At 47.2% G+C, this 12,705-nt stretch overlaps 1 protein-coding gene across 5 annotated transcripts in view; it reads right to left on the reverse strand.

The window, feature by feature from the left end:
- LOC138513340 (guanylyl cyclase inhibitory protein-like) overlaps positions 1 to 12,705 on the reverse strand; it is a 392,388-nt gene that overhangs the window by 113,056 nt on the left and 266,627 nt on the right. For all 5 annotated transcript variants that reach the window (XM_069628102.1, XM_069628099.1, XM_069628101.1 and 2 more), the window contains exon 3: positions 6,797 to 6,946. In XM_069628102.1, the coding sequence (XP_069484203.1) occupies positions 6,797 to 6,946 (150 nt within the window). The remainder of the gene's footprint in view (positions 1 to 6,796; positions 6,947 to 12,705) is intronic.

Here is a 12,705-nt window from a genome sequence, read left to right on the forward strand (position 1 = left end):
AACAGACACTCCCTGTCAGAAAGTCCCATGCCATAAGCACAATGGACACTTGTGCCATGCTGCATCAATCTCCTGATTTGAGGTGCTTGAGCTTCAGTGGCCCAGAGCAGTTTCAAAGGTCGCAGGTGCGCTTTTTGGAAGCTGATGTGACTGCAAAGTCACTGCAGACAGGGGTTGCATTTAAATCTGAACCGCTCTTACAAAACCATAATAATTATGATGAACTACCCGCCTGCTGGCAATGTAATCTCTAATGATAAGCCATATCTCGGATTTGGTATGGTGACTGATAGTTCACACAATTATTAAAGCAACATCGGATTTGTATCAAACACATGTCAGCACTGTGAGCACAGGCCAGTCATGGAAAGTAAATGTGGATTCTAGCTAGACTGATTATCTCTGTTAACCCAGCAAGGCAACAGGCAGGAAGGATATGTCTCCTTTGATCCCTTGGGAGTTTGATGAATACCGCCCCAGGTCCAGAATCTCCCAGCAGGAGGACTCCTGGAACCATGCTTCAAAGAGGCATACCCACAGAAAAAGGACAAGCCTCACTCCAGGGGGTTGCATACGAAAGGGCATTCGAAGCTGCAGCTGCAGGCGTGGGAAGGGGCAGAGTTAGGACAGTCAGACAGAGCAGCAGGGATGGAGAATGGGATCCACAATCTTGGTTTTCTGTGGGCTTCTCTCTGTTACCCGGCTCATAAACTTCTGGCAGAGCAAAGCTCACTCCTTTGATACATCTTGTATTCTTAAGGACCAAAGAATTGGTTTGTACTTTATTAGGAGAGCAGTTATTTTCAGAGCTCTCTGCCAAACTGAAATACATGTGTTCCAAGTCATTGGCAAGCTCTGCTCTCTACCCTTCCCCAGGGAACATGGGGGTGACTTGCTGTTGGACCAGGAAATGCACTCTCTGCCAGCTGCAGTGGTACCCAGGATCCTCACTGGTAGAGGAGGACTCCTGCAGGTTCCAGCTAGCCTCCCTAGATGGGGAATAAAGGGGAAAAGGACTATTCTTGCCACCAAGGGCTTCGATTGGGACTCACAGCACCAGTAGAAGACACGCAGACAGATTCCTGCATTCTGCCACATCAAACTGTCATCAAACCGAAGCAGCCGTATCCTACAAACCAGAAAGGACCTCTACGCTACTTTGAGCACTCTCTTGAAACTTTCTCAAACCGCTGTTTGTCAATTCACTGAATCAGCTCAATGCCGCATCATATCAGTTTAGCATGTCACCTGTTTGGCTCGGAAGCCACATCGCCGCTGCGTGTGACTTTGAACGGCTGCCTCATGGAACAACACATTGAACCTCCAAGGGCATAGCATCTTACCGCACTGGACCTCGACTCGAAACATTGAAAACATCTTGTCACTCATTGACTGGACCCAGAGGTAACCATCATATTGAACTGGCATGACCATCGGACCAACCATGGTGGGTTCAATGAACTGCATTTCCTGAACACCGCCTTCGAACCGCACAGTGCTTTGCTTCAGACCAACTTAATGCCGAATCTGCTCCTGAACCACCAAGACTGGCAGCATCTGAACCTGCTTTGACCCACAAAGAGAGTCTTCCGAAGCCTGGTTCGACGCCATTGGACCACATAAGAACAGATTCATCTGCGTTTGAGACATTCAGCCCCCATGATCCACTTGTGGGACTCTTTAGACTGATAAGCCACCCATTTGCACCTTTTTCTAGCAAGACATGTCCTTTCGATTATATTGTTGCTATTTTTTCTACTTCACCCCTGCTACATTTCCCAGCGTACTTTCATCTCCAGGCTCTGAATTTTCTGTGTTCTCTCCACAGGGTGTTTTATTTTGAGTGTTTTTAAAGTCAGTGATCTTGCATATATTGGTGGCTTTGATTAAAGTATATATATGTGTATAGAACCTTGATTGGACATTCCTTTATTTTGGACTGTTGTGCTATTGCTGTTTGGGTTGCTAGGGTCATCACATCCACACCCCTCTTAAGTGTGTAGCCTGTCTTGGGCCCATGTTACCAGAAGAGGCTAAGGAGGCATATCTCTTGACTGTGCCTGCTTGACCGTTATGACTGGGATCACTGTTGGTTTGTCGTAGTGTGAGGACTGAGTAGCTTACCTTTAACACTACTCATTCTTGTACTTCTGCAGAGCAGTCGTCATTTTATCACATCCCCTGAAATCTCCTGGGGGTCACAAAGGGGAATTGCACCTGAGGAACAGGTGCCCAGAATCTAATAAACACATGTAAGTTATGCATGGCTCAGTTTGGGGCAGGGAATAAAACCTTAATAAACATATAATTTAGTATTAAATTAGGCCTTACACATGGCTAGATTTGAATCTATTTCAATAACATACACCTAGATTCTGAAAATCAGAATTATAGCTATTAGACACCAGAAGATAGCAATTTAAATTAATAGATTTGATTAAATCCGTGAATTGGTGGAACAGTTTGCTCCTCTAAAATACAAATTATTTAGGAAAATAGATAATAACCATAAATGGTTTCATGGGGAACCCAACAAACTAAAACTTGAAAAACGTAGCAAAATCCCACCCCAGCCAATAAAGAGAGATTGAAATGTATAAATTCAGAGTAAAGAAAAGAGATCACGGGAGCCAAGATGAATCATTATAATAAAGAGATAGCAGCAGCCCCCGAACGCTGCAAGTAAAATCTTTGAAATTTTCAAAAGTATTGACAAACCCAAGGCTCTCACCCCTCCTCTCACTCCAACGGAGGAGGACTGTGAAGTTGTACAGAAGGCCTTCTCTGCCAAGATTCAGAAGGCTAGAGAGAATATTATCATATCCAGAGAGGAATCTGGAGCTGCAACATCACAACTTAAAGTAAAACTTGGACAGTGTGAAGCGGCCAATTTTAGTTTTCTCCCCATGTCGGAGGAAGGGCTGTCTTCAGTATTGGCTAAAATGAAACCTACGTCATGTGCAGAAAATATTCTCCCGGCTAAAATCATCTTAGATAACAAAGAACTGTTCTTGCCAGTACTTACTTAAATAATAAATGCATATTTTCAAGAGGGCATAGTACCAAAGTGTATTAAAGAGGTGACTATTACGCCATTAATTAAGAAAGCAGGTTTGGACCCTAAAGATCCAACCAATTTATGCCCCATAGCAAATTCAATTTTCACTTTAAAAATCCTGGATAAGGTAGCAACCAATCAATTTCCAAAACACATAGAAATCCATAGTATTCTCCATGAGTTACAATCAGGCTTCCGGGAGGCTCATAGCACCAAATCTGCAATGTTAGATTTGCAGACATATATGCTTGCAATCCTGGATAAGGGAAAGGCGGGGATCCTGATGTTACTAGACCATAGCGCCACTTTTGACTTGGTGGATCACCAATTACTGCAAAAGGCATTAGATAAAATAACGGGATGTTCTCCGGCCGCTTTGGCATGGCTGACATCTTTCCTAGCGGACCGGGAAGCAAGGGTGCACTGGGGGGGAAAAATTCTCTGAAGCCACTCATATCAAATTTGGAGTCCCTCAAGGGGCAAGCCTATCTCCTTTGCTTTTCAACTTATATATGAGACACCTCTGTGACCTTTTGGAAAGCGTCAGCGTGTTTTTTTACAAACTACGCCGACAACACCCAGCTGGTCTTTGAATTGGAAGGTGATCAACTTATAGACAGCGCCAAAATAACTGAAATATGTAACATCATAGATAAATGGATGAAACACAATTAGATGTGTTTGAACAATACCAAGACTGAGCTGTTGATTTTCAGCACACGCCAGGCTAGATCAAAATTAGGTGTAGAATATAAAGCCTTTGTCATTAAGGAAGCAAATATTCCAGTAATGACAAAGGTCAAAACGCTAGGGATGATGGTGGAGGCATCAGTGGGGACTGAGGTACAGGTCAAATACCTTCATAAGAACAACGCTTACTACCTCAGCTACTGAGAGCGATCCGTCCCTTCCTAAATGAGGAAAACACAGCCACGCTGGCCAGGGCCATTATTATATCACGATTAGACTACGGCAATGCTCTGCCCCCAAGAAAGAAATTGAGAAATGCCAAGTTATGGAAAACAATGCTGTTCGCATCATTAAAAGGATCAAGAACAGAGAGCCCATAACGGAAGGAAGGAAATCACTGCACTGGTTGAGAATAGAGGACAGAATCGCATTCAAACCCATGACCATAGTTCATAGATGTCTATATGGCGCGGCCCCTGTGTATCTCAAGAAACAATTCTCTAGATACATTCCATTGAGGTCTTTAAGATCAGAAGATCAGGGTTGGCTGAATGTGCCACATTTTAGTTGAGCAACATGTATGGGGAAATCCTTTCCGGTTCAGGCAGTGCAACACTGGAATAAATTGCCCCTGCCCCTCGGCTGGAAAATAACTACCTGACGTTTAGGAAACATCTTAAAACTCATTTGTTTAAATGAGTTCTAGTCATCCTAGCGAATGTCCCGAATCAGCTTCGGCAGAAATGACATGTTGTTTGTCCTTAGCATGTTTCCGTTTTGTGCTTTACGCGCCCTGATGCCTGTGGGCTTTCGGCATGCTATAAGCAAATAAATAAATAAATAAATAAATAAATAAATAAATAAATGTGTAGACTTCTGGCTGTCAGTGTCTGTTAGGCTATTCTTGTACCGTTCCAAGCACAACTTCAAAAGACAGAGCGTACATCAGAGGGGAAGCAGGAATGTCATCTATGTACCCCTTTATAGCAACTAACAGCTCTGGAAGATGATAAGCTCGGTGCAATTGGGACATTTGGGGTGCACATAAGAACAGACTTTGGAGGGCCCAGTAATTCCCTTTCGTGGGACCCGGACCCGGTACATTCCCATTCCTATTTGAGCCCCTTGAGGGCTCAATGGGAATGGGGAGCATGCTAACAACGGGCCCGTTAATGACGGGCCCGTTGTTAGCAGCTTGGACTGCTGCTTGCTGACCAGGCGTTTCAGAGCGGCACCCGCGAGCACACTCGGAATGTGGTGGCCCAGAATGAACGGTGCCGGTCCCTTAACGGCACTGTTCATTCCACGGCCGCCACACTCCAAATGAGGCCCATTGAGTTCTAGCCTAGCAGTTTCTAGGCCTCAATATCCAGGCAGTGTCAAACTAGGGCAGAAATTAGAGCCACCCTACAGGTGGCGTGGCAGGTCTGGCGGCATGGCGAACGGGCGACGGCCATGCCCTGGCCAGTAAGGCAATGGCCAGAGCAGCTATGAGGCTAAAGTGCCCACTGACCAGTCATGTGGCTACTCTGGGTAGCTTGATGGGGCGTTGGAGGGGGTTGTAGGTGAAAGGGTCGACTGCAATTGATTCGAATACAATACTTTCGAGTCAAAAGGGCAGAGAAAAAAAAAGGTTGAATGTTTTTTTTTTCTTTTTTGGAGGAGGGGGGGTCCTCCCCAGAACCCCGTTTTTCATGTAAAAACCACTTTTTTTTGCCTATATGGAAACCAAAAAATATATATATATTTTAAAAAAGGCATTAAACCTTTTTTTTCGGTCCTTTTGTTTCTAATCTATTGTAATTCGAAACAATGCATTCAACCCTTTGACTGGGCACCGTTGGAGGGTGGTGGTAATGCAACATTCATTGGTGCTCCCAGACACACAGCAATATGTACTGCAAAAAATAACGTTGTTAATGGGGCATAATGGTTGCAGCGCATAGCTAAGAAAGTGTAATTTTAACCATATAATCGCTTCAACTAAAGTCTTCTTTCACTGGTCTTAATAGTGGGCCTCATTATGAGTTGGGCTGTAGCCCTTAAATGCGGTGGTAACGGTATTACTGCTGCATTTAAGGACTGGCGCTATCACGAGTTGGGTGCTAAATCGGCTGTTTTACCTCCAGCTTTTTTTCTGGAGGTAAAAATCCCTTTTTTCTGCGGTATTACAGCAGGCTGTATTAGCCCCGCAGTATTAGCACCGAAAATTCCCCATTGGATCCAATGGACCCAATCAGGAATGGGGATTTACTGGTAAAGCCCAACCCGTGATACAGTGGTAATACCACTGGGCCGGTCGGTGCTGGGGCTATTATAGTTGGCGGTATTACAGCAGGGAATACAGCCCAACTCGTGATGAGGCCCATGTGTGAAAACACTGTTCCACCTGAAATGTGAGAGTAGTGAAGGCCATTTAATTCAACAAGTCGCACACGCTACAGCGCCACCCAGTGGCCGTCACTAGAAGTTCACCTCCAATGACTCAGTGAGCAAAGCATTGTATGCAAAGGCTGCATGCCTTTTGCTCCAGCCTTTTTGATTTGTCTGACAGGGCAGCACTATTTCATATATAGCTTGATCAACCAACCGCATACGCGTTTCACTTTCACTAGGAGGTAATACGTGTTGCAGTAGGTGATGTCAATGCGCATCGTGGGCTCATAGTTAAGGTGGCGTGGCTTGTAACACTTGTCGAATTTCAAAGGTTTTGTTGTGTTAAAACATATAGAGAGAGAGAGAGAGAGAGAGAGAGACAGAAAGAGAGAGAGGGCGTGAGTGCTGTGATGGCGGAAGGCATTGGGTACAGTGTGCTTTTTGTAAAATGGAATGCTTGCTGTTCTGTTAGCACTTTAAATCCCAGTCCTTTTACCGAGAACAAAGCGTTCCACCTGTTTATTTGCTCCTTGAAAAAGCAGAACTTGCTGGCCAATACCAAAAGAACTCTTTGAAAGGGAAGTCCTGAAACATGCATTGCATATTGTATTGGCTGTCTTCTGGAGCACCCGTTTGTTAGATCTAGCAACATTGGAATCAAGCGGTTCATACCTGCATGATCTCAAGCATCTCTGGCCGGGTGATTGCGCCATCCCTGTCCTTGTCATAGAGCTTGAACGACCACCGCAGTTTGTCCTCTGGAGTGCCCTGAACCAGCAGGCTGATTGCAGTGACATACTCCCGGAAATCCACAATCCCGTCCTAACCCAAAAGGGCCAAGAGAAAGAGAGGGTGTTTAATTCAGAACCAGAGACAATATAATGCACGAGGAATGACATGTTCTTTCACATTTTAAGTTAAAGCATTATTAGTAAACAGCGCAACGTTTACAGCCTGTAATATACATAGTTACTGCCCAGTGGTTTGAAATGGACTGGCTGTAACCATGTATCACCAACTCTGATACTGGATTTTCTCTTGGTTTTTACTGAGGCCTCTCTGATGCATTGAGAACTACTGGGCTACAGCTGAACAGCCGTGCCATGCAAGGTCGCAGAACTGTGGAATGCGTGTTAGGGGTTTATGGTCATTTCATCTAAAATGATTGCATCTAATTAAATTCCATCGAAATTTTTCCATCAGAAATTCCATCCGCATTTTGTTTTCTTTTGTTTGGGGTGAAGGGGGTCCTCCCAAAACCCCTGTTTTTAACCCTTTAAAATACACCTGAACAAAATTAACCCTTTACCCCCCAAACACATGCATTAGATGGACATTTTTTAGATGGAAAAATTTTGTTTGATGGAATGGTATTAGATGGAATGGGTTTAGATGAATTGACTGGATACTGTGTTAGGTCTCAGGCAGCTCGGCCGGCTCATGGCCCCTCCTGAAAATGTCCTGATCCATCGGACACGCTCCTTCTGGGCCTCCTGGTCCCTGTCACGCCGAGGCGTGCACTCTGTTGTACTACCAACATGGCCGCAAAATCTGAACGCTGCCTACCAGTCTTCACGTTCATTGAAGCACGCTCAATAAAATAGCCACACCCCCATGCTTCCGCGCGTCTCAACGCTAATGTTAGCTCTGGCTAGACGTGTGCTCCGTAGTTCGCTTTCACTGAACTTTGTTGCCTTCCTGGTTCCCGGACCCTTGCTCCATTCTATTCCTTCTCCTTCTTACCCAACCTTCTCCCGGAATCCGTGCACCCGCCTCCGAGTGCTTCTTCCCCTTATTTTTTCCTGGAGTTTACTATCGATCCCAGACAAAAAGTTGAACGAACACTGAAAGCCGAAGACGGCCGAGCGGGCTTGTACAAGACCCGAACCATAAGGAAGAAAACTTCTACAACGGAATCCATAAAGCAGCGAAAACAGGTGAGAAAGGGGGAAACCTGTGACAGAAAAGGTACACAGCTGGCGACTCTGCTGGAACAGGATCGGATCCCCAAGGCCAGATGCTGCCTCGCAGTCTAGAGAAAGAAACAATTTTGCAACTATGGCAATGCTCCTTACCCCTCTCACTTTCTTGGACCTTTTTGTTACTACACGTGCTGTTTCATGGGCGGCGAGAGAATGGGTTAGCCACTCCATTTGTATATAACGATTAGCCACACCTAGGGGGTGGGTTGAGCAGTGAGCAGGTCTCCCATGCGCTCAGCAGCCAAAGTGGGTGGGAGCGGTTGGGAGCGGTGCTTCTCTACTTTTATTTTTTAAGTTTTACTGTTCCTTTATTTTTCTTTTAAAAAGAAACCTTTGCCGGAATAGTTTGGTTTTAAAATAAAAGTGTAGGAAAAAGTTGAAACTGAACATTGCCTTAAACAGCAGTTGTGTTTGTTTGGGGGTTTGGCTTGTGCGTGGGAGGGGGCATGGCGATGGGGTTTGTGGAGAGCGGCAGCAGTCCAGCAAGGAACATAGTTCCACTACTTTTCTTCGTACACTTTGACCACTGCATGCGCTGGTGTCTGTTTGCATTACATGCCATTTCACTCTACTTCTGGTCTCCTGTGTATTATTTGTGCCCGAGCATGCGGGCTTGTGGGGGAGATGGATGAGCCGGTAGCACCATGGTTACAGTTGATTGATAAACTCTCAACTAGAGACCGATCACTAAGGCAGAGCAGAGGTGCCCGCTAGACGAAATGCCAGAGCTGTGAGGTGAGGTGGTGGCCTCATGCAGATGACAACTCCACTCTGCCCGCGCTTAATACCCAGCGGTTTCTAAGCGCGGCCTCGGGATCGAACCTGTGTTGCTCCGCGTCGTCTTGCTCCCAATGCGAGCACGTTGCCCCTGAGCTAACCTCCTGAGATGAAACAACACCCACCTAAGCACCTGATTCGGTCATGGCTTACGGTAGGGCGGGTTTTGAAAAGCCACTGCAAAAACGACCACATATCTTCTAGAGGTGTCGAGGTATTCAAGGGTTTACAGCACCCAAGTGCACCTCACATCCTCCCCATATAGAGGGGCTCTGGTAATATTCGGAGTCCCGGTAGGAGTACCAGTTGCCCTCGTTCAATACCAGATTTGCTGAGACGCAAAGTGTACACGCTGCATTTTTGTCCTCATGCAACTCTTTTGCATTTGACAGAACCACACGCAGATGAGGTGGCCTGGGTCCCCTGACACATTTGCAAAGTACAAACATATGTCTTTAGGTGTTTTGTAAAGGTCTGACACTTTTGAGGCTCTCCCATTATGTAGTGTGGCCAGGGGTGGACTGGGAACCAAAAGAGGCCCTGGAAATCATTTTCAAAGTGGCCCCAAATTGCACATTTTGAGCAAGCCCAGCCCTTCTCCTAGGAGAACATTTGAAAATAAAATACACAAGAGCCCCAGGGTGCAGAGAGGCCCACCGGGGAATCTCCTGAGTACCCTGTAGGCCAGTCCAGCCCTGAGTGTGGCCCATGGAACCCTTTTTGCAGCGGGCACAGCTCTGCTTAGCCAGTGGCACATCATTATATCACTGTTAAACTTACAGAATCAATGTGTGCTTTTATCAGCAGAAAACTAACAGCTGCAGGTGGTGTTTGATTTAAACAAGAAAAGACATTGGATAAGAAAGGGAAAGAGGACATCGACAATGGAAAGGCTTGCCCTGGGGGCTCCCTGTATAAAAGGAAAGGACCTAAGCTGACTTATGATAAAGAGCTTGGGGGGGGGGCAAGAGTAAGAAGAGTAAGAATAAGATCAAGAAGAAGAAGAGTAGTGGTATTATTACCGGCGCCCTGACATTGCTACTGCAAACATTTCTGGGGATGGATGTATAGCACACTCTTTCATTATTATTTTCTGGTATTTTAATACTATTAGCATTGTTAGTATTATGATTATTACATCTGTGACCATCATATTATTTTATTTATGACCATTTGTGTGTAATTGAAGTAGTAATGATTGTATATATTTAGTAGATTGAATGATTTATGTCTATTTTTGTGTAAAGTTTTTTGTGTAAAGTTCAGATTTTGGACTAATTCACAATAAAAGGATTATTAAAAGGAAAAAATAGCTCTTTAAACTGTTCCTTTTGCACAGATATAAAGACTTCTGTCAAACTCATCACAGAAATGATGATATGGATCCACTTGCACCTTGAGTCAAAAGAGACATGAGGGAGGCCATGGGGAACTAAGACAAAGGGCCTCATTACACGGTAGGCGGAAATAAATGCGAATTACCGGCATGGCGCTATTAGCGTGTCCGCCCTCGCAGGAGACCGCTAATAGTGTTCCATTACGAGTAAGCGGACACGCGCATAAGGCCATGCCGGTAAATGACCCTACCGCCCTGGCGCAAAAGCACCTTTCCGGCTCCGACCAAAGTGCTGATAGCACCTCCGCCCTCATGCTGCATGCTATTAGCGGTCACCGCTATTAGCGGTCACCGTAAAACACCGGAACCGGAAATAGCGTCATCGCACAGGAACGGGAAAGAGCCCGGCGGCCATCTTTAAAAACACAATCCATTGCCATCCCCTGCACTCAGGATCTGCAGCAACACCACAACTGGCAATACCACTTCCCACAATAACAAACAATGCCCAAGGCCCTAAAGAAAGCTGATGCGCGCCAGCGCAAAGAACGCTTTTCAAACGACGAATTGAAAATGCTGGCAGACACCCTGGCTGCAAATGCAGACGTAGTGTTTGCTAGCGACATGCGGCGCCCTGCACTCCTGAGAAAAAAGGAGATCTGGGCTGAGGTGGCGCAGAAAGTCAGTGCGGTGGGCTCCTGCCCCCGCACCGTAAAGGACGTGCGCAAGCGGTGGGATGATCTGCGCCTCCGTGTACGCAGCATATTATCGGCCAACAGGAATCTGGCCATGGGCACAGGAGGCGGAGGAGGATCCCCGATGAAGATGCAGGAGTGGGAGGAGACATGTGCCAGCACCATTGGCATCGAATCCATCGAGGGAGTGGGCCGAATGGAGTGCGGTGTGGCAACAACGTCAGACGGAGGTGAGTGTCCACGCAAAATACTGCAATGCAAAGCATGAGTTCCTTCCCCAAATGTGAAATAGGAATTAGCTAATGGATGGGGTCATCACATACACATGTACACAACCCTGCATATATGCCATGCATATTCCCACACAACCACATGTATGCAGCACCTCACACACGTGTCACCCTGACTCATGTCCGGATGACCCACCCATCTGGCCAACAACCTGCCTGTCCAAACTAGATGTCCAAATCCAAAGGACTGCAGCAACAACAACATATGCATGATGCACGTTGACCCATCACTGATGCTATCCCTGTCTTGCTCCCCCACAGGTTCACATTCTGACAGTGAGGAGCTGGACTCTGCAACGCAGGCCCCACCACCCAAAAAGCAGGCCAAGGGAAAGGATGCAGGCACCAGGCCCAGTACATCGAGGGGCACTGGGAAATCTGGAGTGGCCCAGGGTTCACAAGCCACACACGCACCGACCACACCAAGGGTCGAAATGCCATCCGACACTGTGGTAGCACCCACACCACTCACCCCCACCACTCAGGAGCCAGTGCCAGAAGGCACGCCGTCCGCAGCCAATAGCTCCGTCGGGGAAGCAGCAGCCACGGCACCCATTAGTGATGTGGACGACCCAGGTCTGACACCGGAAGGGCAGCGTACACCCAGCACCCAGCTGTCCCCACACCACAGCCCATGCAACACATCCAATGGCAGCATCCATGAGGTGCATGCCGGAGATTCAATGGATGGGTCATTCAGTCCCGTGGCAAGCTCACCTGATGTCGGACACATGCAGCAAGCTGCGCCGAGGAGTAACAGGGGCAGGGCCGCAGACGACAGCATGAGCCTGATACGACAGCGCCAGGAGGAGCTCAATGCCCTGGTTGCCCGGCAAGTGAGCGAGGCTGCCTCGACCAGGGAGGAGATCCGGGGGTTATCAAGGGACATGAAAGCTGCCTTGTACAGCAACACGACGCGCCTATGTGACGAGATGGCCGCTGTGAGGCATGTCCTAACGCGCATTGCTGAGGCGATGGAGAGCATGCGTCACACACAGGGAGCAGATCAACCAGCCACCCCCTCGTCTACTAGCTCTGACCAAACAACCATCCTGCGCAGGTCCAGCCGGTCCTTGCGGCGGTCAGACTCATAACCCCCCAATGGTGGTGGTGGAGAAGGGAAGTAGGGCCAGCCTGTCACTGCTGACACTTGGAGACTAATGCAGCACTGATGTGCACACCATGTTTGGTGGAGTTGTGGGGGGTGGGGGGTGAGGGTGTTTGGTGGAGTTGTGGGGGCAGGGGGGTGAGGGTGTTTGGTGGAGTTGTGGGGGCAGGGGGGTGAGGGTGTTTGGTGGAGTTGTGGGGGCAGGGGGGTGAGGGTGTTTGGTGGAGTTGTGGGGGCAGGGGGGTGAGGGTGTTTGGGGTGGAGGGTACATGCACGTTTGAATGACATAATGCTCAATACACACGTAATGGCATGGATAATCAAATGACTGGACATTGATTATTGTGTATGTGTGCTTAATTATTGAAGGGTGCACTGTGTTAATATCCTCCA

The sequence above is a fragment of the Ambystoma mexicanum genome, chromosome 12 (assembly GCF_040938575.1).
Source record: "Ambystoma mexicanum isolate Mex_15411 chromosome 12, UKY_AmexF1_1, whole genome shotgun sequence".
NCBI classification, from domain to species: domain Eukaryota; kingdom Metazoa; phylum Chordata; class Amphibia; order Caudata; family Ambystomatidae; genus Ambystoma; species Ambystoma mexicanum.